Here is a 24372-nt window from a genome sequence, read left to right on the forward strand (position 1 = left end):
ACAAATAAAATATAATTGAATTTAAGTGAATTTCAATATTTTTTACAGATTTTTCTTGCCACCACTTGTGGTGGTTGAGAACCAGTCTTGAGATTGTGTGTGTGTGTGTGTGTGTGTCTGACTTCAAAACCCTGACAGCAGGACAACATCTCCTTCTTGGCCGACAAATATTTCTGTAGATATTGCTGTGCTGAACTAATTTTCTTCAGCGAGATGAATTAGAAGAAAAAAGCACTCGCTCTGCAATCTTTGCTGGATAATTAGGGTTTATATTGTTTGCCAAACCAGCAGCAAAAACAGGAAACTGGGTCATTCAATCTGGACAAACAACTTTATTTCTGGTAATGCATCTATACACTGTACATTCAGTCACTGTAGTATATAAGCATAGCTATTTTCAAACATAATCTCATAAAGTCCTTTACTTTACAATATAGTCCGTGTCGTGAGAGAAGGGGAGGGGTGCTGTCGGAGGAGGGATGAGGAAAAAGGCGTGAAAAGATGAGGGGAAACAAAGGAGATAGATGAATATGCCAAGCTTTTTTTTCATACTGTATATGTGGCATTAATAAATGGGAAAGCTTACATTTACCTCTTACATAAAAATATTTCTAGAATTGTAAGGTTTATATAGTATTAGCAGCAGCACAGGGCTAAAAAGATACATGAGGATGAGGGGGAAACAATCTGCAAGGTGGTGTAGTCATGTACGTGTGTGTGTGTGTGTGTGTGTGTGTGTGTGTGTGTCTGCTATCTGATACTGAACATACTGTTAAAAATATATATGAACTGGTGAAAAAAGTCATTCAATATAAAGACTCTACAGTAAAAAAAAAATGAAAATAATGGATTAACATGTTTATGTAGGGAATATTCTCTTACGCACTGCATTAACTGTTTTTGAAACATCTCAGTTAAAACACAAATTCCAAAAAAAAAAAACCCAAAAAAACAAGACAGCTATTGTAAGAAAAGATTTCTTTTGAAAAAGGAAACACCATGTACATATATTATACAATATCGTAAATGAAAAACATATTTACATTTGTAAATTCTTATTCAAATCTTCACACTGGCTAGTATTTGTCTATTAATATGGACCGTTATTGCTGCTTTACTGTCCATTATTTAGCAAAATGATTCTCCTTTAGAAAACAAGACTTTGTTAAACTGCTTTTTTCTTTTGCGCGGGAGAGTGAAGAGCCAATGTCGTTATCGTCTCCCTTCTTTTGTAGAAAACCATGAGTAAAGTAAACTACACATAGGCTATCAACTCTTTTGAGTGTAAAAACAACTACAAAATGTACCAATTTTAGGTCTGCCAAAGTCGCAGTGTTGTTCTCTGAGCTAACATCAGTAATGTTAGATAAGAAAAGGGCTTTTAACATAATGCCCTCTTTATTATCCTCGACGTGTCTGCCTCAGGACAGGTCAACAAACTGGGAATAAACAGTTAAGTCTTTATGTACAACCCAAAGTAACAATTCCCCGAAGCAAGTGGCTTTTCAAGGTCTTCTATAAAAATTGTTTGAACATGCATATCATTGATTTCAAATGAAGAAAAAGAGCACTCATTCAGGAAAAAAGCCTTAAGCATCTAGCGTTTGTTCAATTGTTCTCTGCATTGAAAAAGGACAAAAGTTTGTAAACTGGTTGGTTTAGGAATACTGATTTTTTTATTTTATTGTATCACAGCTGCTGAGCAAGGGAGGGGCTTTTAATTTGAAACCTGCAAACAGGAAGTTGATGAGAGGCCCAGCCCCAACAGCTTCATCATCAGTTTTCCCTACTCTGGAAACCTTTCGCCCACGTCCAGGCACTTGAGGTTTTCCAGCATTGCGTTTAAGAAAACAACTTTTTTTGTTGTGTTTTGTTTTGTTTTTTGCAAGTGTGAAGCTTTTTTTTTTCTTAAGAACAATACACGGTGTGTTGCTTTTTGATTACTTTTTCCTGTTCTGAATAAGACAAATTGCTTTATATTGCATAACACAATAAAACCCTTACATGTACAGTATCAATGCCCAATAACTGACTATATGTATGGCAAACTTCATGTATCTCAAATTTCATGCATAAAGAAAATATGAGTTTTTCTATTGAAAAAAGTGAACATAACAGACAAGCAATAAAATATCTCCACGTTTAAAACAACATCAACAACCAAAGGAAAAATAGCATTAACACAATGTACATTCTGATTGCATTGTACCCACTACGTGACGGCAGACTCGTGGCCTCTGCCTTTGGAATAAAATCGGATTTTATTCTTCGAACATGTGACTGTTTGTTCAGGCTCCTGCAACCATTCACCTCGCCGAGCTGTGTCAAACTGAGTTGTAACCGGGTGCTCGAGCGCCATCTGTGTCAATTATTTTACAAAAAAAAAGAAAGCGAGAGCCGCTCGTTCCAACAATCCCAGACTGCATCAGCAAGCATCAGGTGGAGCCTTTTTTTCTTACCGTTTATTTACAATACTTTGCCTTAAGAAAACAGAACAACAGTATTTATTCGAGATGCATATAATCAACAAAATGCTTACTGGATTTATATGGTAGCAGTCATGTATAAGATGATGTTTTCAAAGTAAGCTTGAAGACAATAGTGGGAGTACAATGCATTATAACAGTATTTTGTTATGACAAAGTGCGATTCATTATTGTAAAGTAAAAAAAAAAAAACAACAACATATATTTATATTTACATACCTTAATTTAATTAAAATGAACATTTTGTGGTTCTTGCCAAAGGTGCCCCATCCAGCCCCCTATGATTCTACACATGATGGTTCTGATGCCATAAAAACATGCCGGCTTCCGTCACCGGCAACACTTCCATCTAGAGTATTTTATCTTTAGAAGACAAAGACTTCAGGGTTTTGACCCAAATGCTTAAAATAACATATCAGCAACCAGTGTGTGCTGTGTGTGTGTGTGTGTGTGTGTGTGTGTGTGTGTGTGAGACAGGCCGAGATGTCGACTGTTGTGTATATCATTATTGATCATCCAAAACAAATGCTCGCTAAAAAGCTGACTTCAAAACGGCATGTTTTTATTTCCAATCCCCGAACTGGGGAAAAACATCTACCCAAATGCAAGTCCACCCGCTGCTCTGAGAAATTAGAAATAAATGATTTTATAAAACAATTGGAGGACAAGAGAGGGTGCTTGAAGTTCAATCTCGATGCTTTTCCCCCTCAGCGGACTGCAGTGGCTTCCTGAAAAACCGACAAAACCACGGTGGCACTGTGGAAAGTTCATTTGCTTGTTTTGTTCATCATTAATTCATTTGTATCTTTTATATTTTCTCCAATAGCACAGAGGAATAACAAAACTGTCTTTTTTCCTTACATATCGCTCTCTTAAATAGCTTATAATGTGTTCAAAATCCTCCATCTTCGTCGTGGAGAGGGACGGCGGTGGAGACTTTATCCGGGGTAAAATGTGAGCCCTGACCTCCAGGCCACACCGCTATAACACCTCTCAACAGCTACAGAACTCTTACATAACATGATCATCTTTCAGCATTTAATGTCTCAGACATCCGTCCAAACGTCTCACCCTGTCTTCTTGTCTTGTCAATACAGGCACACACATTTTGTGTTTTTCTTTCGGTTTTGTGGTCCAGTTTTCAGTTCTGTGAGTTTGGAAGGTGCAAGTCAGTGCTTGATTCAGAAACACACGTTTCCTTGTTGCATCATTGTACTTTGCTGTTTCCAGTCATTCTCCAAGGAAAGCACTCACTTAACTTTTCATGGGCACGGATGAGGACACATTCCTTTTCTCTGTCTCTGGTCGGAGGGCGAGTCTGTCATTTTTGTGGTCTAGAGGGTGGGCACGATGGACGGCGGTGCAATGTGGCCGGCCCAGGACTCCTGGGAGTGTTTATGGTCTGGGTTGGGCAGAAGATGTCGGGGGATGATGTCGGGGGGGAGGGAATGGTTGGGCGGTGAGGTTGGCTGCTGGGTTAGTTGTCAGCTGGCATGTCCTTGAGCGTCCCCTCCTTGTCACTGTTGGATTTTGGCCAGAGTTGCTGCTGTAGCTCCTTCACCACCCTCTCCAGGTGCTCCCTGGCCTCCCGCTCCTGCAGCAGGTCAGCTCGGAGCTGCTCGCGGTCAGCCTCGGCGTGCTGCAGCTTCATCTGGAGGTCCTCAATCTGGAAAACCAAAGAAACAGCTGAAATCTTACAGCAGGACAGATCTGACTACTAATGTTGATTTAGGTTTAATCCTTGGACTAAAATGCCATTTCATTTTAGTCATCTGAATTGTTTCGATTTAATCTACACTAATGCAATCGACTAACATGGGTTTACTGGTTTAGTATTATCTAAACATTTCTCTAGAATTTCCGTACTCCTGGAGGAAACATCTATTATGATTAATACAACTAATTTACGATATAAGATTAGCAACTCTGGGTATCAGTACAGGACAGCGTGGTTTATCTGAGCCTGTATTGTATTTCCGGTTTTGTGAAAACACACCAGCTCAGGTTAGCTAATAAAATAAAGTTAGCTTTCATCTAACCTCCCTCCCACACAAAGAGAGGAGTTCTGATTGGATCCCCAGCATTTTCACCTCTTTTTTATTAGTTTTATTATAGTATTTGAAATATCAATGGATTTTGTCTTTTTTGTTTAATTTATTGTCTAGTTTACGTCAGTAAAGAGATGTTGACGAAAACTATGTCACAAATGTCTGAATTTGGCAAATAAATGCTCCAATTGTCTGCCTTTGGTTGGTAAATGTAGAAATGGATTCCATTGCTATGTTCCATGCTTGTGTGATCAGAATATAAACAAGTGCTTCAGCCCATACAAAGGAAAGCTTGGGTTGGCTTCCTAAGTGGAACAAATTTTATTTGATTTTACGTATGTCAATGTAACTTCTTTCAGAAAGTTAGTGGTGAAAAAGTCTCTAGATATTATCTTGAACACACAGACTCTTCTATCAAACTGATGGCATTTTAAGCAAAATTATCTTTCAGAGCACTAAGATAATGAGAACTTTTTCCTGTCCTTAGCCTTGGCTGCAGCAACATAAACGTCTAAACCATCTTAATGACAGCCTTTCAAAGACGACTGCAGTCTCTGCAGGGAGACGCAGCTGGAGAGCATAACCTCCCTCTTGTTTTGTCTAATCTGCATTTCCCATGGTGCCTGAGGGAAGTCGACGTCTCTTCCTGTTTCCTTTCAGAAAGGGACTTATCATACGTCTGTGCACTTGAGGCTACACCCATTTATTTTTGACTGGGGAAGAGGAAACGTGGGTTTTTTTCTCGCCTTCTCCTCTGCTGACCTTGAGAGTATCTGAGACAGTGAAACTCTGAAACACTACAATTACTCTGAGGGTGTTGGTGAATCATCTAGACTTCATTTGCATTGGATTGTTAATGTCGGTCTACTCGTTCCTAAGACGTTTTACCCAAGATTGAAGCCTGTCAGCATCCCGAAATCTAGCTCTAACCTTTCACAAGCTACATCAACACATGCTGTGACTGACCTGTGCAGAGTATTTTGCGCGAAGACGTCCGGCCTCGCAGCCTTTGTCGCAGACCCTCAGCTGTCGGGCCTGCTCCAGCTCTCGCTTCAGACGGATCCGCGACTCGTTCGCTTCCTTCATCTTCTTCTCGCTTTCGGCTCGCAGGCGCTCAATCTCCTTCCTCAGATTTCGCTTTGCCTCGGTCGCCTCCCGCAGCTTCTCCTTCTTGGCCACCCGCAAGAACTCCAACTCCTGGGAAGAAGAGATCGTAGAGGTTAGCTTTGAAGAGAGAGGTTTATACTTACAAAAGTTGCTTTTTTAAAATGAGATAATTTAAATCTATCCCCGAGAAATTTCTGTGTCCCATGGTGCTTATGCAACTGCTGTGAATGCCAGTGGACATATCTGTCACATGCTTGTTTTACTTGGTTTCTGAGCTGTTGACACCAGAGATCAGTGACTTGTTACAGTAAGCTGCAGTGTCCATGTCAGTGTTTACACTGAGCCAAGTCAGGGGTTAGGGCAATGTGTGGGCTGACAGAAGTTAGGTTTCCTTCCTCTGAATCACTGAAAGAGTGTGAGTGTGGTGTGTGTGTGTGTGTGTGTGTGTGTGTGTGTGTGTGTGTGTGTGTGTGTGTGTGTGTGTGTGTGTGTGTGTGTTGTGGTAACACGCCCTTAGCCTGCTCATGGGAACATAGCAGTTGGGACAAACATGTCTGTCATCAAGCTTTGTTGGTTCCTACAAAAAGAGTGAAAAGAAACAATCCACCTCACACCCTTTACTCTACAGAGGCTTTACATAACAACTCTTTCACTAGCAGCTGGATTAGGGTGAGAGTTATTCAACTAAAACCAGCCAGAATACACCAATGGGTTAATTTACAGTGAGGTAGTTTAGCTTGTAGGATGGTTGGAATTGTGCTCCTCTAATCCCCAGATGGAAAGTGAAAGTGGAATGCTGTCGCTGGAGTTGCTGTTCCTCGCTCAGGATGCATTTTGTGTAGCTCACCCACACAGACTCCTTCGTCTGCATTTTTTTTGTTCTCTGTCCAAGACCAAAAATAAAAATGGAAGTCTGGTCTTTCCCTTTGCAGCAACATCCGCTCTCATTGTTATCACTTGCCAACTCATGCTAAGCTTTGCGGACTGTGATAATGATTCCTAATCCACTTCTGCAATTTGATGCATTGGCTCAGTGTGTCAACTTTGAAAGTCTGATTTCAAGAACGTAGGGCCTCGTATGAGTTGTGAAGGGCAGCTAGGGCTGGGAAATCCCTTTGTCTAAGCCGACAGTGATGCATCATTATGTTGCATCTCCTTGAATAAAATCATTATGTATATATATATTATATTTAAATATAGCATATCAGTGTGAGAATAGAAATGCTTAATCACCAGGGCTGTAGATATGAGTACTAATGGCAATCTAGTGATATCAGGCTGCTGCTATGGGCAACAAAGGAAACATAATTCATAAGTCATTGTTTGTATAACTCTGATGTGTGCTTATGTGTGACAATTATTTGTCAAATAGACAATCACAGCTTCTATATATAGAGTTACACTGGCACCTCTGACTGGTTGGTGACACAGAGGCTGGTTTAGCAATTGTCTGCTCCTATATGTGGTATAATGATTAAAAATGCCTTCAAAATCCCCTCTAAAATGTCTCTGACAAAGCTTTTTAAAAACTTCTTACAAGCCAAGGATCAGGTTAATCAAGACAAGTCCATCCCAGGTGGTCAGGTAAATCGCCATAAGTTCAAGTCAAGTCACAAGTTAATCAAGTAAATTACAAGTCAGGTCTTGAGTCTATCATGACAAGTCCCAACAAAGTCCAAAATCAATCAAGGCGAGTCATAAGAAAAGTCTAAATGAATTAAGATAACTCCAAGTCATATCTCGAGTCAGTCAAGGCAAGTTCCAGCAAAGTCTGAAGTCAGATCAAGCCTCAAGTGCTTGAGGGCAAGTCTACGTCATGGCTGAGTCCTTTAAATGCAGGGATTTCTGCAGATCCAGGATTCTACAAAACGTAAAACTTTAAAACATTTTCCATCCAAGTCTTAAGTCAGGTCAAATGTCAGACCAGTCAAGTGAAGGTCAAATTGAGTGCAAGTTCCAAAGTCAACAAGTCTGTGTGTTGGCTTTAGAGTTGTTGGAAGCTGTTGTTGGAAACTCTTAATGAAGCTGGTCTAGCAGGTTCCCTCTGCTTCCAGTCTTTGTGCTAAGCCGTACTAAACACATCTTGGACCTATCTCTGTATTGTTCTCATTCAACGAAGGGAAAGGTGACAAACAAGCATGTTTCCGAAGACGTCATACTATTCTTACAGTGATATGGATGGAAGCCTACCTGCTGAAGGCTGCGTTTGGCTTGCAGGGCAGATCCCAACTTCTCCTCCTGCTTCACTCTCATCTTAACAATCTCATGCAAAAATTTCTCCTTTGACTCTTTGGAGTCCAGCCCGCTGTCCAGCGCCTGCCTCAAGCTCTCCAGCTCCGACTCTAGCCCCAGCTCTGGTGGGGTCACGGGGGCAGCGACAGGTGCCGCTGCAGGGGCAGTGCCCTCGGCTGACGTGACAGTGCAGATGGACCCTTGGGCGCCTGGCGAGCTCAAGTCCTTGGCTGAGCTGCTGGACGAAGTGAATGATGGCGACGACAGGGAGGACAGGGACGAAGTGACTGTTGGGAGAGACCAGATACACAAGAAAGGGTGAGGATTGTGGAAAAGCTGTCAAATCAGGGCTAAATTTAGCTAGCCCCATAACAAACAGTCTGCACATATCTAGTTGCTAGCACTGAGTTCTTTGCTTACATTCATCACGGCTCTCCACTTCAATCTCCACCTCAGAGTCTTTGTCGTCCTGAGGCGGTGGGGGCAGCTTGCTGGCAGCTGAGGACACAGGGCAGGGGGCCTCTGGCGCCGGGGGCGGAAGCTCCTCTGTGGCCCTTCTCTTGCGAGGCCTGGAGTTGGCGTTGGTGCCCTCACCTGGTGGTTCACCTCCGCTTGGGTGGGAGGTGCTTGGTACCGAAGGGGACATGGGACTCACTTTCCCCAGGGGTAACGGTGTGAGGGCAACATTGGGGGCCACAGCTTTCTCTAGGCTCTTGTAGTTGTAGAAGCTATGAGGAAACCAGACAGTTTTTCTTCAGATTAACAAGAGCTGCATTCTGCATGCAAGTAAACAAAGCCAGCACCATATTGTATGATCCAATTTGAACAGCCTATGCCGACCAGGGTAGAGAACATTCAAATAAAGTGCCTGCAGCTCTTTCCTCCCACTTTATGAGAAACTGGGCCAGATCAACTGTGATATGGTGCAGCCTGCACTGGCATCACCATGCCAAGTGTGTGCCCACAGTATGAGTGTGTGTCAAATGTGTGCGAATGGTGGAGTGTGGGAGGCTGTGGTACAGTCAGACTTGACCCCTTTGACACCAGCCCACCCAGACAAGTGAAAGAGCATGCTGGGAGCTCATCATATCCAGCTGAACAAAATGGCTGTTATCTCTTGCTGTTAATGCTTCTCTAAGATATTTTGTTGTTTTGAATTTATTTAGTTTGAAGTCAGTTGGGTGCTGTTTTGTGAGAGTGTCTTCCATTTTTTCAGGTTGTCCTGTGCTGTGTTGTGTTGGGCTCACCTGTCTCTCAGGAGGGCAAGGGGGTGACTGGAAGGCTCCTTCTCACCAGCAGAGATGTGGGGGGACCAGGGTCTGAAAGCTGAGGGCCTCTGCCTGGGCTGAATGCAGTTAAGCCCCTGAAAAAAAGACAGCAATAATATTTAAATCACAAGTGATACAGCCGGTTGCTCCATTTTGGTATACAGATATCGTTAAACCTTAAGATGCTAATGCTGATATGATATCTGAGTTCACGTATTACTTTACTTTGAGATACATCAACATGTTATTCTACAAGTTCCTTTTTCATTGAACAAAAGGAGCAATATTTCTGAAATCTTAAATGTTGTCTAAAAGAAGGTCTTCAATAGGTTTTTTTCAATAGCTCACAAAATTAAAAATTAGGTAACTGAACTACAAAATAGTTGAATATTGCATATTGTATTGTCTGTACTGTCACACCGTTTGGAAACCACTGCCTTAGAGTCACTGCAGATGTTTCCTCAAATAGTTTGTTGTGAAAGCTGTCTTTGACCTTGGATTTGGTCCAGGAAAGTGGGGTTTGCAAGGAATAATGGGATATCCAAATCATGCAGCTTTAGACAGAACACATCAGAGCTTTATTTCTGATTAGAATTATTAATGGTGTGGTATAATATTATTACTGTTACAAAGTGCTTTAGGTTGCAGTGACTGCTTGTATTTCTTTTCCTGTAGACCAGTGCATTGATTAAAAGGGTGTGCTACAGAGATGAATGTGTTATGTGACTGGAGAGCAGTCAGTATTAATTGTTGAAGACTTTCTAAGTATACCTCCATTTTAACCATATCTCCATGGCAGATTTTTTTTTAGGGAATATTGATCCACACAGGGGACATCCATCATTATATTTTGCTTCTATTCTGTTACACTGCTCTCCCGAACTTCGCTCCATCTCAGTAAGTGAATCCGTGGGGCTCGTGGCGTCTACGGTTACCCACTCTGTTAGCGTGGCTTGCCAAATCTAAATTGAAGCGCTACCCTCATCCGAAAACCTCTGTATAATATTACATGACATCTCATCTCATGCACTGTGCATCATTATCATCATCATCATCATCATCTCCTTCCTGAGCTCAGCGACACCAACCTTGTTGGAGGCGGACAGGGACTGTAGCCAGTCATGCTGCTTCTCTTTATCAGCCAGCGGGGATTGCGACGGGAAGTCTTCATGTTTGGACTTTTTGATCGGGATGGGATCAGACACCTGGAACAGAAGGAGGACATTTGTTTTAAGTTTTAAAAAATCAAGATAGCTTATATAAGAGAAATCTGGCTCTAATATTTTCTTGTATGTGCTAATATGAGCTCATGGTCAGTACTACGTTCAGTTAACAGACAGGTTTGAAAATGAAAACACATCAAAGTCGATTATTTTTCCCATGTGATGTAAATGCACCACGAGTCACCCGCTTGGCAGCTGGCTAAGGGCTGTCACACTAAACGTCAGTGAACTGAAAATGCACCCAATAGTGTCAGACAGACCAATAACTGAGTGTGTTAACTTGTGTGTGTGTGTGTGTGTGTGTGTGTGTGTGTGTGTGTGTGTGTGTGTGTGTGTGTGTGTGTGGATGCCTGATAGGGGAGTGCCAGCGGATGTGTCTGATAGCTGGAAGTGCGAGTGTATTTAATGAAGGTGTGGTGTTGACTTTGTGTGTATGTGTGTGTCTTTCTAAGGCTGAGGAAGTTGCTTCTGGGTTACCAAATTGTACTCCTACGCACTCTTTCTCACACACACACACACACACACACACACACACACACACACACACACACACACACACACACACACACACACACACACACACACACACACACACACACACACACACACACAATCCAGTCTATGTCAATGTGTCACATACTTTAGAATCCAGTACAGCTAGGTGTTTTTGCCCGTGGCTGGAGGTGACTGGGGCAGTGTGTGTGTATATATCTCTCTATCACACACAGATACACCCATACAGACAGACAAGTAGGGGTTTGTTTCCAACAACCCCCCCGTTAGGCTGGCTTTGTGGCTATGACCTCAGCCTCTCCAAGCTGTGGCTGTCACTAGCTGCCCCACACACACACACTCACCCACTCATCCTCACCCACACACACACACACACAAAGAGCAATTGCGATGTATTTCTGATTGAACAGAGTGTGTGCAGCTTTCCAGAAACATATTTTTAATACTACCTGGAGTCTAATTTAAGATCATTTACATAAAGCCAAAGCTGGTTGAAGACAGATAACACAGCTAAATGAATTATCCAACTTTAAATCCTACTGAGTAGACATTCTGCTACTTTGTATGGGTCTTGTGTGGGCATGTAAAGCAAAATATAAATACAAATAAAATAAAAACTTGTTTTAAAGAGGAAAATGATAGCTCTAAGACACTGCTTTTAGACTTAAAGATCTACCAGCTACCTTGTTTAGAAAGGAGCCTACCACACATGTGAAACTTTGTGAAGTATCTAATAATAAATGGGCCTACAAAAACACATCCTTTAAAACATATCTTTTTCAATTGTTAGAAGTGATTTGGCACAGTGGGACATGTGGAGGAAAGCTACATGATTCTTACTGACTGCTGAAAAAAAGCCAGTTTCATTGTATAATTATCATACATGTTGTATGTGTGTGCGTGTTTAGGGTTCATGTGTTGAAGTAGAGGCCACACATGCGGATCTGGACTGGCTCTGTCAAACCACAGATATTGATAGGACAGATAGGAGATATATTCACTCATATAGTTCTCTCTCTCGCTCCTATTTTCTGTCTCTGAGGATCTCCCTCAGGAATCTACATCATTCATCCAGAAAACTGCTGCAGTGTGTGGGAGTGGGCAGAACAAGCCGCCGCCTCCGCCACACACTCAAACACACACTCCTAGTGTCAACAGGTGGTCATTTGTAATGGGGTTAGATCCTCTCTCTCTCACTGCCTCTCTCGACCATGCTGGCAGTGTGTCATGCTATGCCACATGTCTGTGTAATCAGAGCTGCTCTCACAGGAAAGTAGCATGGCTAGACGAACGAATACCACTGAGGTCTGCCGATGCGACAGCTGTCCTCGATCCACCACGGCCTGATGCACAACTCTGTGACTTTCAGTGACTTTGCTTAACAACATCAGAGTGCTGCCATGACCAAGAATGTTCTTTTCTGTCTGTGCTGGCAGTACACCTCTAGAAATGCCATGCTGTAAGAGAAGTCTATTTCTTAAGGCTTGTGTCTCTATTATATTTTTGGTTCCTGAGAGGAGGAATGTGGAAATGACACCTATGGATTTTTGACTTGATTTATTTGAGGTTTCATTTGAAATAGAAGGTAGATTAGACCTAGTTTGAAGAGCTATTTTTCTACAAATTTTGTTTGTTTTTATATGTCCAAAGATTACACACCTGATTTATTGTTGAAGCTCTTAGAAATGTCATTTTTTTGCATCCAGCACATTCTTGTCTAGTTTGATATTATTAGGCTTAGCTTCTATAAAAAGACTAAAGTACAATCCGTCACTTGATGCATGTCAATTGATGTCTTGAGCACACACCAGACATGGCATAAAGACGCAAGAAAAAGTCATGGTAGAGTAGCTGAGATATGCCAGTCCAGGCAACAAATGACATAAAATTGCTGATTTATAAAACTTAAATAAAAAAAAAAAACACAAGGATTTATCCTCTGGGTACCTACATTTAAAAAATGTGATACAATCGTTGTTGGAATATTTCAGTCTGGATCGAAGCGATGGTGCAACAAACTGACTACACTCAAGAAATCCCAACCCAAGACACCCCAAAACAGCTCAATTGTATTCAAGTCCTATCACAGGTCATGCCCTTTACAATGTGTAGGATTCATTGCACTGTAGCTAAAACAGGAAAACATTCAGGTTTTTTATTAATATTTACTAGGTCCATTCAAGCAAAAGGTGTGCTCAATTGTTATTGCCTGTGGTTGGTAGGTTTGTGGGTTATGTAGAGATCAAGAGATATGTCCTACATATCGGGGCAGCAAAGCGAGCCTAGAGGCAAGAGGCTAGTGCCTGCAGTTCAGCTCAGAGAGTGGCTGATCATTATACACACACAGACGCACACACTGTTCCTTCTGGGCAAAGTCTCTGTGCCACGTGCCAGTCCTTCTCTCGTGGATTACCGGTTGCCAACGCCGCAGCGAGATCCGGCCCCGGTAATCTTGGATGGAGGAGAGCGTCAGGGGGTCAGAAATTGGCAGCTGAGCTTGTGGGGCTCAGCGGTGGGGACTGGGAGAAATCTGCATGTCTAGATTACTGAACAGTGGGACTGTGAGACATGAGGCAAACAGACAGCCGGAGTGGGAATTCCTGTTTTATAAAAGCGGCTTGGTGATGTCTGTGGCTCTGGTTCTCAGGGGCCCTTGGGCATGGGTCAGGTGATTTAGTGCAAAAATGAGAAGTGGTGTCACTAGAATTTGATTCACCTGAAATTAATTATTAGGGGTGTATGATAACTTCTTATGTGGGTCCCTGGTATTAAACATTATCAAATGGGTGTTAGTGGCTGAGAGTGTGTGACATGAAAACGTAAGAAATCCTCCTCCAATAGACCCACACATTTATATACATACCCTGACCAAGGGGTGAGTGAGACACTTTTTTTTTTTTTTTTCACATACATCCATGCACTGTGCAGTCCAGCCCCTTTATGATCCGGTGTGGATTACACAGCATAGACAGGATGTCACACTTCTAAAATAAGGCTTTCCGATTAGCCGAGGTGAGTGTTAGACGTGCCCAGACTGCACCATCTATGTTCTCAGCTGCAACACCTCACACTGAGAACATGACACCTCATAATATCTATGAACTGGCATTACACTGGTATTTGGGAGATGGCCTTTTATTAAAAGTCAGATATTAGTTTTTATTTTTACCCACACTTTCAGTGAGGAGCTGCAGTGCTCTGTGCTCCAAGAGCTTGTTTTTTGGCACCATATTAACCAAGTAATGGCACAAAATATCAGCACTGGACCTCTGGAGCACATATCCGTCAAATGCTAATTTACAGTCCCTTACTTCACACATGGCAGCTAGGAATAATCCTTGCATGAGAAACTCACAAAGCCTCAAGTCATGGGGCAGCATATGTGGAAATAGTGAGAGTGGCAGGCTCGTCTCAGCTGCCATAGGGGGGCCCCATGCAGGGGCTCATGTGTGAGCACGTGTCTGGGCAAGTGGATGTTGGTGTATATGTCTGTTAGTATAGCTATGGGTGTGTGTGTGTGTGTGTGTGTGTGTGTGTGTGTGTGTGTGTGTGTGTGTGTGTGTGTGTGTGTGTGTGTGTGTGTGTGTGCAGAGACAGGATGGGTGGAGTGATAACAGACTTCTCGGTTGAAGACTGTCTGTGCCTCTTGAAACCCTCAAAGTTTCAGAGCACTTCCTCTGTCTGCAAGCCATTGGTGTTTGTCACAGTGAGACAAAAGCATTCTGAACAATATAAAGTAGGCTTGGTTTTCGCTACTCCAAATCAGTCTTTTTCACAGTTTCTCTGTGCCTTAGTGCTCTAATACCTCTGCAATAACCACTATGTTTAGGAAAATGTGAAAAAAATTCAAAATATTTCCCCCAAGTCTTTCATTGTAGGGACATTCAAATGCATGGGCATTAGACTATGAAGCCCCAATTCAAGAGATATCTTCCACAAGATCTCCCATCTGAGGAGGAATCTGCAGATACAGGTAGTTTAGATTAAAACTAACTAACTGTTACAGTTAAGACAACTGGGGAAATGAAACTTCTAAAACTGAATTTGTTACACTTTCACAGCGTTTGACCTTTAAGCAGTTAAATAATATGTTTCCTCAACAAGTTGCGCACATTCTGAAATGTTCTCAAAGACTCTGTGGAAGCACTGCTATACAAAAAAAGAGTGAATGATTTTTTTTTTAACACTCTTTATTCTGTACATTTTTTTTTTTTTTTTTTACAAATCAGTTATTAGCAAGTAAACTGAAGAAGTAAAGTGACAGGAGAGAGTTCATGTGGAGGTTCTGTATAGTTGATCAAACTCCAACCATGGACTTGGTGGACGTAGAAAATGCCAGACTGGAAAATGGTCGGACAAAAAAAGAAGATATGTATGCAGCGTTCTCTTCATAAAGACAGCAGTAAGATGAAAAAGTAACCCCAGTTAGGCCACCAAGCTTTTTTTGATTCATTTCATTTCATCAAGTTCTAGTTTGAGTTCAAGAAAGCAACACATTTGGAGGAAAAGTTCTTCTCGGACCTGATCTCAGGCCGTAAGCTCTAGGTTGAGGTGAAGCTCGCCTTCAGAAGATTTCAATGTGAGAACTACACAGCACCTTGTTTCATGTTCTGCCGCTCCCTTCTTTCTACCCCAACCCCCCCACCCGACTCTATTCGTCTATCTGTCTGAGTTTGTTTCCTGTGTCATAGATTACAGGATGTCCTCTACAAACAAGCAAGATTCCAGTTGCAGAGAAAGAAAGCAAGCAGAATAAGTTGAGACAGAAAGTTCCAGAAGCACGGGTAAACAAAGTGTCCGGGGTCTAAAGGGGCTTTCAGTACAATCACATATGTTACTCAAATAAAATTGTAGCTTTTAACCGCATCTCAAGGTCAACCTCAATAAATGGAGTTCACCTTAGTGTAACTGAGAACTTTGACTTCTAGAAGCATGGAGAAGTCAAAGAAATCCGAACGGATCAGGAAAACATTAAATCTTAAATATTGAATTTAACAATGCCACTGATCACAGCTACCATTTCCTTAAGCAAGAAATCTTCTCTGCTATGACCACATATTGTGGCTCAGTGTCAAGACCGCATTGCTGTCAGAGACAAACATGGTGCTAAACAGGTTGGCTAACCCAACATCCCCCCCAGACTAGGCTAAGATGAAAGGGCAAACAACCTGTTTTCTTTGCTCTTTCTTCACTCAGGAGGGTGAAATGAGCCACACCCTGCCTGTGACCTGACTTTGGCCTCCTTGCATGTCTTGCTGAGGGGGCCCGTAGTGGTGGAAAGGGTGGGGCCCTTCCTGGAGGCAAAGTGAGAGCTTAGCTCACCTCCTGAAACATCGGCCACAAAAACCCCACATATGCTGGGAAACAAACAGGTGTCAGACAACATGTCGTTCCACTGTTTATGTAAAAAAGGCTGCCCTGGGATACTCAGGTTCCAGGCTGAATTCATTAGCCACTGGCCTTGGAGCAAACAAACAAGCTGCATGTAGCGTTTTCAGTTTCCCCCTGAGGTTTGAGCAGCTTTTATGTCTGCTACAAGCTGAATTGTTATGAGGAGTGTTGTAAAGGTGAGCTCTTTTGTCTGGAGAGTTGAATTTCCATCAGCTTTCTATGCTAATTTGTCAGAATGCCACTTACTCCTCTCCTCCTAACTTTGTGTGTGAATGTGCAGTTCAACACCCAGACGAACATGCAGGATAAAAATATAGTGAGCACCGCGGCTGCTCACTTGAGTGAGATTCCTCGACTGTGTGTTTGTGGGTTACACACACACACACACACACACACACACACACACACACACACACACACACACACACACACACACACACACACACACACACACACACACACACACACACACACACACACACACAGGGCTCCAAGTTTGGCAACTAGTTCATCCCACCATCGTCTCCTTGGCTGAAGAGTCACAGAGAACAATAGGGCCTCTGTCTTCAATGAAGTAAATAGCAAAAACACTTTACATAGTTACAGTCAAACTATTGCAGCGCTGTACTGCAAAGGATCAAATTAATCTTATTATTCAAGACCTTTACTACTCAGTCTTGCTGAGGTGCAGTTCTGACTTCAAGATGAACTGGTTTGCTGACTACACTTTAAATGACCTCATCTAATATTCACTTTGATATAGGAGGAGTAATTTCTCCTGTGCTCAGCACATAAGTTTATTCACTTCAAGTTTGGAATTATAAAAGAGCACGTATTAACTTGTTGAGCTTGTCGGAGAACAGTGCTAGGAGATGACACCTGTCAGGCAAAAACTGGCAAAGACTGTGTGAATGTGCATGTGTGTGCACAGACAAATGGCAGATATTCAGGTAGCTGTATATAGAACGGAGGCCCCAGCAGTACCTGCCTGTACCACCTCTCCCCCATAACCCATCATTTATCCATTTAGGAGGAAAACGTCTCCCACATTCTCCTGCTACTTGAAAGAAAAACAAAAAGACACTTTGTTTTCACAGTCCTAGCCAAAAACATCTTGTAATGATACTGCTGATCCATACAAAATATTCTAGATCTCCTGTCACCTCCCAGCGGTTTCCTGGAGGGACAGTCCGACACTAGAATCCTGACATTTCAATTCCTTCTAATTTCAACATTTACATTTGAGATTTTTGTTTTTTCCCAGAAAACTGTATGGCAGCAGGTCCGCTGTTGTTCCTGAGGTCTCCTCTTCCAGGAAGAGTCCAGAGAGGCTTGTAGATAAAACAGTGGAGAAACCTCCCAGAGCTGCTGTCACTAGCTAGGCTAAAGGTTAAATGCTTGTAGCAACTGATAAAAACAACTGCAAGATAACATAACCTTTCAGTGTAATGAAATATCACTTATTACGTTCAAAGAGCGTAAAATCTTTATTATATAGCTATATAGTAATATAGGACTAATAAATGAAGGAGATCCGTCTTTATGCAGTGGACTGAAGTACAGGTACTGTCTTGTTGCACCAAATATAGAGTAGCCCCCTGTCTATTTCTCTTTGGGGTACTCTGCATTGTTGACTGACTTGACTGTGTTGTTTTAAAGTCACACAATAACAACACAACACAAAGACTAACTGATTGAGGCGAGTTGCCAGGTAAAATGACCATTTTTGTTAATGGTGGCTTTGAACAGAGCGATATACCGTCTGTTTCTGGTTAAACAAAAAATATCTTACTCTTTAACAAAAAGTCTCTGCAGGTATTCTTTCCATAGAATAACAATCTGAGCCTGTCAGTGGCACAAACAAGCACTTGGACATACATTGATGGTGGGAGATTGCCATGGATAAGGAAGGCCCCTGTTTGATGACTACCAGCGCTCGCATTTTATATTGAACCGATTTTATAAATTGCTGTCCCCATTAGTCACTCAGACACAAAAATGGGAAAACAGGGTCCCGGTTGAAAAATAACAAAATCACCCTTTAATAATTCATAAATGCCAAAAGCTATGTTAAGTTATGCAATGCTAAGCTAGGCTACTGTTGAGATAACTGAGAGGACAAGAAGCTAGATTAGTCCCCTAGTCCCAAAAGGAAAGGAGGGCCAACATTCCAAACGGTTTGTGGCAAGGGATCAAGTCGGAACAGAAAGCAACAGTCAGACACACAAACAGAATATTTCTCAGATTAAACTCTGATTATCCAACAGGGCATGAAGACCAGCAGCCTTGTTTTTAGCTAGACCACCATCTGATGGCTACCATTTGCAACAAGGGTCACAGGATGTTCACACCCCGTGGAGGGCCGTGTAAATGTTTTAACTTGGGTAAAGACATGGAAATCACCAGGACTCACATGACAAAAGTGACATGCATGTAAAAACAGAGAGAGAATGAATAATGAGAGGGAAGGTGATGTATGACTACCACAAGCCTTCCCATTGCTGCCTGGAGGCCATGCAGAACAGCTCTGAATACACACACACACGCACACACACACACACACACACACACAGAAAAAGAGAAGGAAAGGGAAGAGATTGGGAGGTTTGGGAAGGGAGCAGGGTCTCCATTTCCTCTCGCCAAATTTGCTTTGGCAACTCTTTCCGTGGGAATGATGAGAGACCAGCTCCTCTCAGCCGGAGAGAGCCAGGGATCGGCCCACCGAGGAGATGGAAAGCTCAAAAACTTAAGATGGAGATGGGGGATGGGGGGGTAAGTAAATACAGCTGGACTTTTCCATAGCTTTTCCTTTTCCAACCCTTCCTTAGCTTTTGCTGTTTCTAGAGGGATCATATGCTAACATTAACATGCAACACAGATAGGCTGCAAGTGTGCAATGCAGTGCCATTACCAGTATTGGTATTAATGAATTAGTACAACCAATATTGATTCTAGTTTTTAAGAATTGTGGCTAAGATATATACATTTTACGGTGTATAAACAAACTTGTCAGCACTGTTTGGTGGATAACCAAAAGCATACTGTACTGCACAATTTCTCTGTACCTATCGGCCTTTGACATAATTATGCAGATACTGATATAGCTGAGGTAAGCCAGAACATCTGCCCATAATAGACCCAAATGTTATAAGCCAATACAAATACATGATATTATCAAATGATAATGTTCAAGTCAAACATTTGATTTTAAATGTCAATTCTACATATACAGTATGTACTGAATCAATCATTATTATATTATTATATATTATATTATATGTTGAAGGCAGATGACACTAATTGGTAGACATTTGATATTCAATTAAAGGCCCTATCAATTTAAAATGCTGGACAAACAATGGACAAATAAAGCCAAGATTTCCCTTTTTGGATTTTACAAAACAAATGTTCTAGAGCCATCTAAAAGCAGGATAAAAAATGCTACGTACACTTGCATACTAATGGACATATCCATTGATCCAGGTGTGTGTGTGTGTGTGTAAATGCACTTCGGATTGTGTGTTCAATCTCATACAAAGACGTCTAAATGCTTACAATGCATAATGTTAGCTGACAACCTAAACCTTTATAATAAATGCTGCGGATGAACATTTGTTTGTGGTTAAAAATGTATGTGTGTAATGTGTAATTCTTGCAGTTACAGTATCAACTATTTTCATAATTTAGCTTGATTGACAAAGCCTGCCATGAGCTAGAATTTTGTTTGGCATCAGAACTGTGGAATAGCATAGGAGAGACAAAATTCCTGCGTTTACAGCCGTGCAGGCTGGAAGAAGGTTGTAGGGAGGAATCTGCTGATGGCTCTTTTCCTTGCATCGGTGCAAAAAGCTGCCCCGTTTTAAAGGAGGCCAGATGTGAATTATGGGTAACGAGGGGAGGAGTGCATCCGTGTGTCTGTGTGTGTGTGTGTGTGTGTGTGTGTGTGTGTGTGTGTGTGTGTGTGTGCAGCATCAGGGAATGCGGGGCATAGGGCATATTTCTGCTTGGCGTGTAACGTGCCCTAAGGTTGAGGTTGCTTGTGAAAGGGTTAAGTCGCATGGCTGAGCAAATGCATAAATAGCACTGGGGGGTGTGTTTGGCATGGACGCTGCTGCCAGCTGGCGTGGAGGGAGAGGGTGCGCACACGCACACGTACACGCACACGCCCCCACACACACACACACACACACACACACACACACACTGGCAGTTTGATTTCCAAGTATTACTTACGGGGCACTGGAACACAAGCAGGGACCTCGGGTACCCCGGTCCAGACTGCAGCACATGCCTTAACATGTGACAACCTGGCCAAGATTGCTGTGCAAACATGCACATACACATATGGGTGTGTTTGCACACTTGTTGGAAGTCGCACTATCATACAAACACACCAAAAAAAGCAAACCCGCCTACTCCCACACATCAAAGGAGCTCACAGCGGCAGAGTGCGGCTTCATCCCATAACGATAAATCACATCCCAACACCTAAAACAAACTCTCAACCCTTCTTAACAGCGCTAAGATGGACACCCCAAACAAAACGGATGACTGGGTGCTCCCAGTCATCCCTGGCCCCAGGACCTTTGAATACACTCTTCTACCAGTGAGTTTTCAGTAATCTGAAAGGATTAGGACAGGTTTAGGTTATCTGGAATTATGTCAGGTTACTATTTGACATCTGACATGCAGAATTAGTTGTGTTCCTTACTCGTGTCCACAACTGTTATCCATTTGTGTTTATTGCATTTAGTAGGTTAAAAGGTCTGGCTGGACTCCCTAAAGTGAGACGGGCGAATGGTTAATAATGGTTTGCCATATTGTGAGTGCATCATGTGTCCTTGTGCTGGCAGTGTGCCGTGCATGGATCCTCCTGTCACAGAGGAGGATGAGGGGGATTTAAGCGAGGGTGGGGGCTTGCAGTCAAATCCCCTCTCATCTTACAGGCATCATTACGCCTGCTAAAGCCTCATCCCTGGAGCCCTCCACTACCAGGGACCGGGACAGACCACCAATTACAGTCTTAACCTCTCTCTTGCCCTTTCTGTCTCTAACTCACTGACACCTATAGCTCGGAGGGGTTTGGGGGGAGCAGAGGATTTATGTTGTTTCCTGTTTCTATAACATTTCAAACTGTACTGAATGATTTAAAATACAGTACATCATGGCTGGGTATGAACAACACTATGAAGAATATTGAGTGGATACTGTTTGTTTTTTGGGGGGAGGGGTTTTGGTCATGACTTACTGTAAATACCTGCTGTACAGGAAGGTCCTTAATTATTTGAGGACTACTCAAACAGGTATTCGGGACTGTAACTAATACTGTATATTGAGTATGTAACAGATTGTAACTCATCAAAGGATTAACAAGGTCTAATTCAACGGAATAGGACACAGCCTTGACTTGTTGGACTTGATTTTTAGTTCAGGTAATGTTTCCAGTATACAGCTACAGTATAAAAAAATATCTCATGGGATGGTAATTCACAGATGGAGTGGTCTGGTGTGACTCAGTAACTGTAAATGAGACGTTGATAACATAAACAAGCCTCTAGCACTCGAGAAAGTGAAGGTGATATGACGGTTTAGAGGATAATGGAAGGTGTGAAGCTAACAATGTGCGAGTCTGTAAAGGTCTTCTTAAAACCACCACCAACTCCTGTCAACAGGAGCACCTGAAGGAATGGTAGACCACAGTAAACAAGGGAGGTCATTGGCTCAGAGTGAATGAATAAATATATGTGTGATCACCCAGTTCAGTGCCATGTGCATCTGTGTTTACAGCTTGTGTTAACAGTAAACACAGTGAATGGGCGTAGTGAAAATTCTAGTAGAAAACACGTGGTATTTCTAATTTAGGAAGTGGAACTGTTTTTTAGCTATACAACACTCCATTCAAATCCCTACATGTCTGCTGCTGTGACTGGTGAAACATCAGCTACAGGAGAGTTGACAAGACAAGAGTTGACACAAATTTTGCCCGAAGCATGATCCGGTGAGACGCGTGGGATCGGGCAGTCGAGGCAGGATGTGGTGGGATTAGGACTGTTTGAGGGATTGACACCAGAGGGGGTCAGCAATGAGAGTTAAGTCCTCCGGTCACTATCTGCTCAATCCCCTTGATTAAAAACCAGGGTAACCCCTCATTGCAGACAAGAAACCAACCAAAGGAGTGAGAAATGCATTTTTTGGCCAAAGGCAAGCAGGGTTAAAGCTTTGGAGAAGGGAAACTTGTGGGAAACTGCTGAGTTAGGTGCTTAGGTGATTGTTTCTAGGGTTAAGACAGTTAGTCTTTGCTTTCAATATTCAAACCGTAAAGCCATTGCAGCTACATAACTCTGAAACATCCATCAGCAAAAACTGAGCTTGCCAGATTTAGACTGTTTAGACTGTTTAATCAGCTCAAAATATATATTGTGTAAATATCTTCTATCCAAAAATTCAAAAAAAACTGCTAGATATATAAATGTGAGCAAAGCTTACAAGCCCTCCTTTAGCCATGCTGTTTCTCAGCAAAATCTCCAACTGCTTGTCTGAGGACTAACCCCTCACTATACAAAAAAACAACTAGTCTTTCAGAAACCACAACTCAGATGACCAGAGGCTACCCTCCTTTTCCTTCCTGTCTGTGGGGTAGGATTAGGTCAGGCTGTTAGGCCTTTCAGACACCATGTCTAGCCACCACCTCTCTTCTGACCAGGCGCTGGTCTGACGGGCCCTGATGCCTAGGCCTGCCTGCTTTTTAAACAAACCACTGAACACACTGGGTCCTCATAAGCAGACAGCACCTCCCTGTATGCTGTATAACAAGGCGGCTGTATCTATTGATGGCCATGTTTGTTGTAGTTGGGCATTAAGTGGGCCAAGCATGGCCGCACTAATGCATTTGCAGACATGGCGGGTCAATCAGAGCACCACGCTGAGCCCATCATCCAACATGGAGAAACAAGCTCTTATACATGCTGGCTGCTGAGATGCAAGCTGTGGTCTTTGAGTGTTCTTATGTGGGGAGACAGGGAAAAACAAGGGGGAGGGCGGTGAAATGAATGAGGTGTACTGTGTAAAATCTGACATACTGCCTAGATGGTAAGTACATATATAAAGCTATTCAGGCTGAAGAAATGTCTGCCATGAACAATGGACAGTAATTGTTATGTTTGGTACACAGAATCATCACCATTGCCCTGATGTATTTCATACTGTTCACAAGGCCATTCCATCTGTTTGATTCTTGCCCAATCAGGTAAGTGAGTTAGATTTACTAGCCCAACTTCGCATTTTACTTACCCTGGGCAATCTTTATCTTTGAGCCCATTGTAGGCTGCAACATTTTCAAACTCCACACCCTGAGTTTGTATTACAGTCTTTTGAAATCTCAACCCAACCCAAGATAAAATATGGTAGTTTTTTGTCAAACTTTAGAAGGCTCCCTCCAGAGGCACAGACGACCTTATGCAAATGTTTCCACAGGTTGTGTAGTACTTTTTGTAAAATGTAAACTGAAATTTAAATTGTGCTCTTCTTTCCTGTTTTGTTCATAATGAAACTGGGTTTTACTAAAACACCTAACGACATAAAAGCGTAAAGGGACGCATTTGTTAAGTTCTCTTAAAATTTTATGAATGTGATCTGTCAAGTGAAAACAATGGTATGGAGATGAGAGGGTTAATGTTTTTTGTTTTGTTCACTGCTGGTCCACTTACAATAGGAATGATTCAATTTGCATTTGAGACAGTTGTGTTTTAACAGCATTTAACATCTCACTTCCAAACGACAAAAAATATAAGGCAGAGGGGTTGAACTTGCCCAAACAAGCAAGAGTGTAAATGGTACTTTGTCAGACAGGACGTTAGCAAATGCAAGATGAAAAAAGAGAAAAGTGTTTCAGTGAGGGAAATCAGGTCAAGGCTAAGTGGTGCATCTTGGGGACCTTTAACAGCAGCCATGTTCCTGTAATACTGCAGCAGGAGACTGTGGCTATTACAAGTCATTAACCAGCAGACTGGAGTTCCAGGTAACACTTAAAAAAAGATTTATCCCATGAGAGACAGGGCAGAGAGCATGGTGAGCTCCATCCGCTGCTGTATCCGTAAAAGGTATT

At 42.3% G+C, this 24372-nt stretch overlaps 1 protein-coding gene across 1 annotated transcript in view; it reads right to left on the reverse strand.

Moving 5' to 3' along the window:
- Positions 1-317: 317 nt before the first annotated feature.
- skia (v-ski avian sarcoma viral oncogene homolog a) overlaps positions 318-24372 on the reverse strand; it is a 76245-nt gene continuing 52190 nt past the window's right edge. Inside the window, exons 2-7 of the mRNA XM_051426375.1 lie at positions 10230-10346; positions 9121-9236; positions 8294-8601; positions 7832-8160; positions 5501-5731; positions 318-4152 (exon numbers count right to left, since the gene is read on the reverse strand). Of these exons, the coding sequence (XP_051282335.1) occupies positions 3964-4152; positions 5501-5731; positions 7832-8160; positions 8294-8601; positions 9121-9236; positions 10230-10346 (1290 nt within the window). The 3' untranslated portion in view covers positions 318-3963. The remainder of the gene's footprint in view (positions 4153-5500; positions 5732-7831; positions 8161-8293; positions 8602-9120; positions 9237-10229; positions 10347-24372) is intronic.

The sequence above is a fragment of the Dicentrarchus labrax genome, unplaced genomic scaffold, assembly GCF_905237075.1.
Source record: "Dicentrarchus labrax unplaced genomic scaffold, dlabrax2021, whole genome shotgun sequence".
Classification (NCBI taxonomy): Eukaryota; Metazoa; Chordata; class Actinopteri; family Moronidae; genus Dicentrarchus; species Dicentrarchus labrax.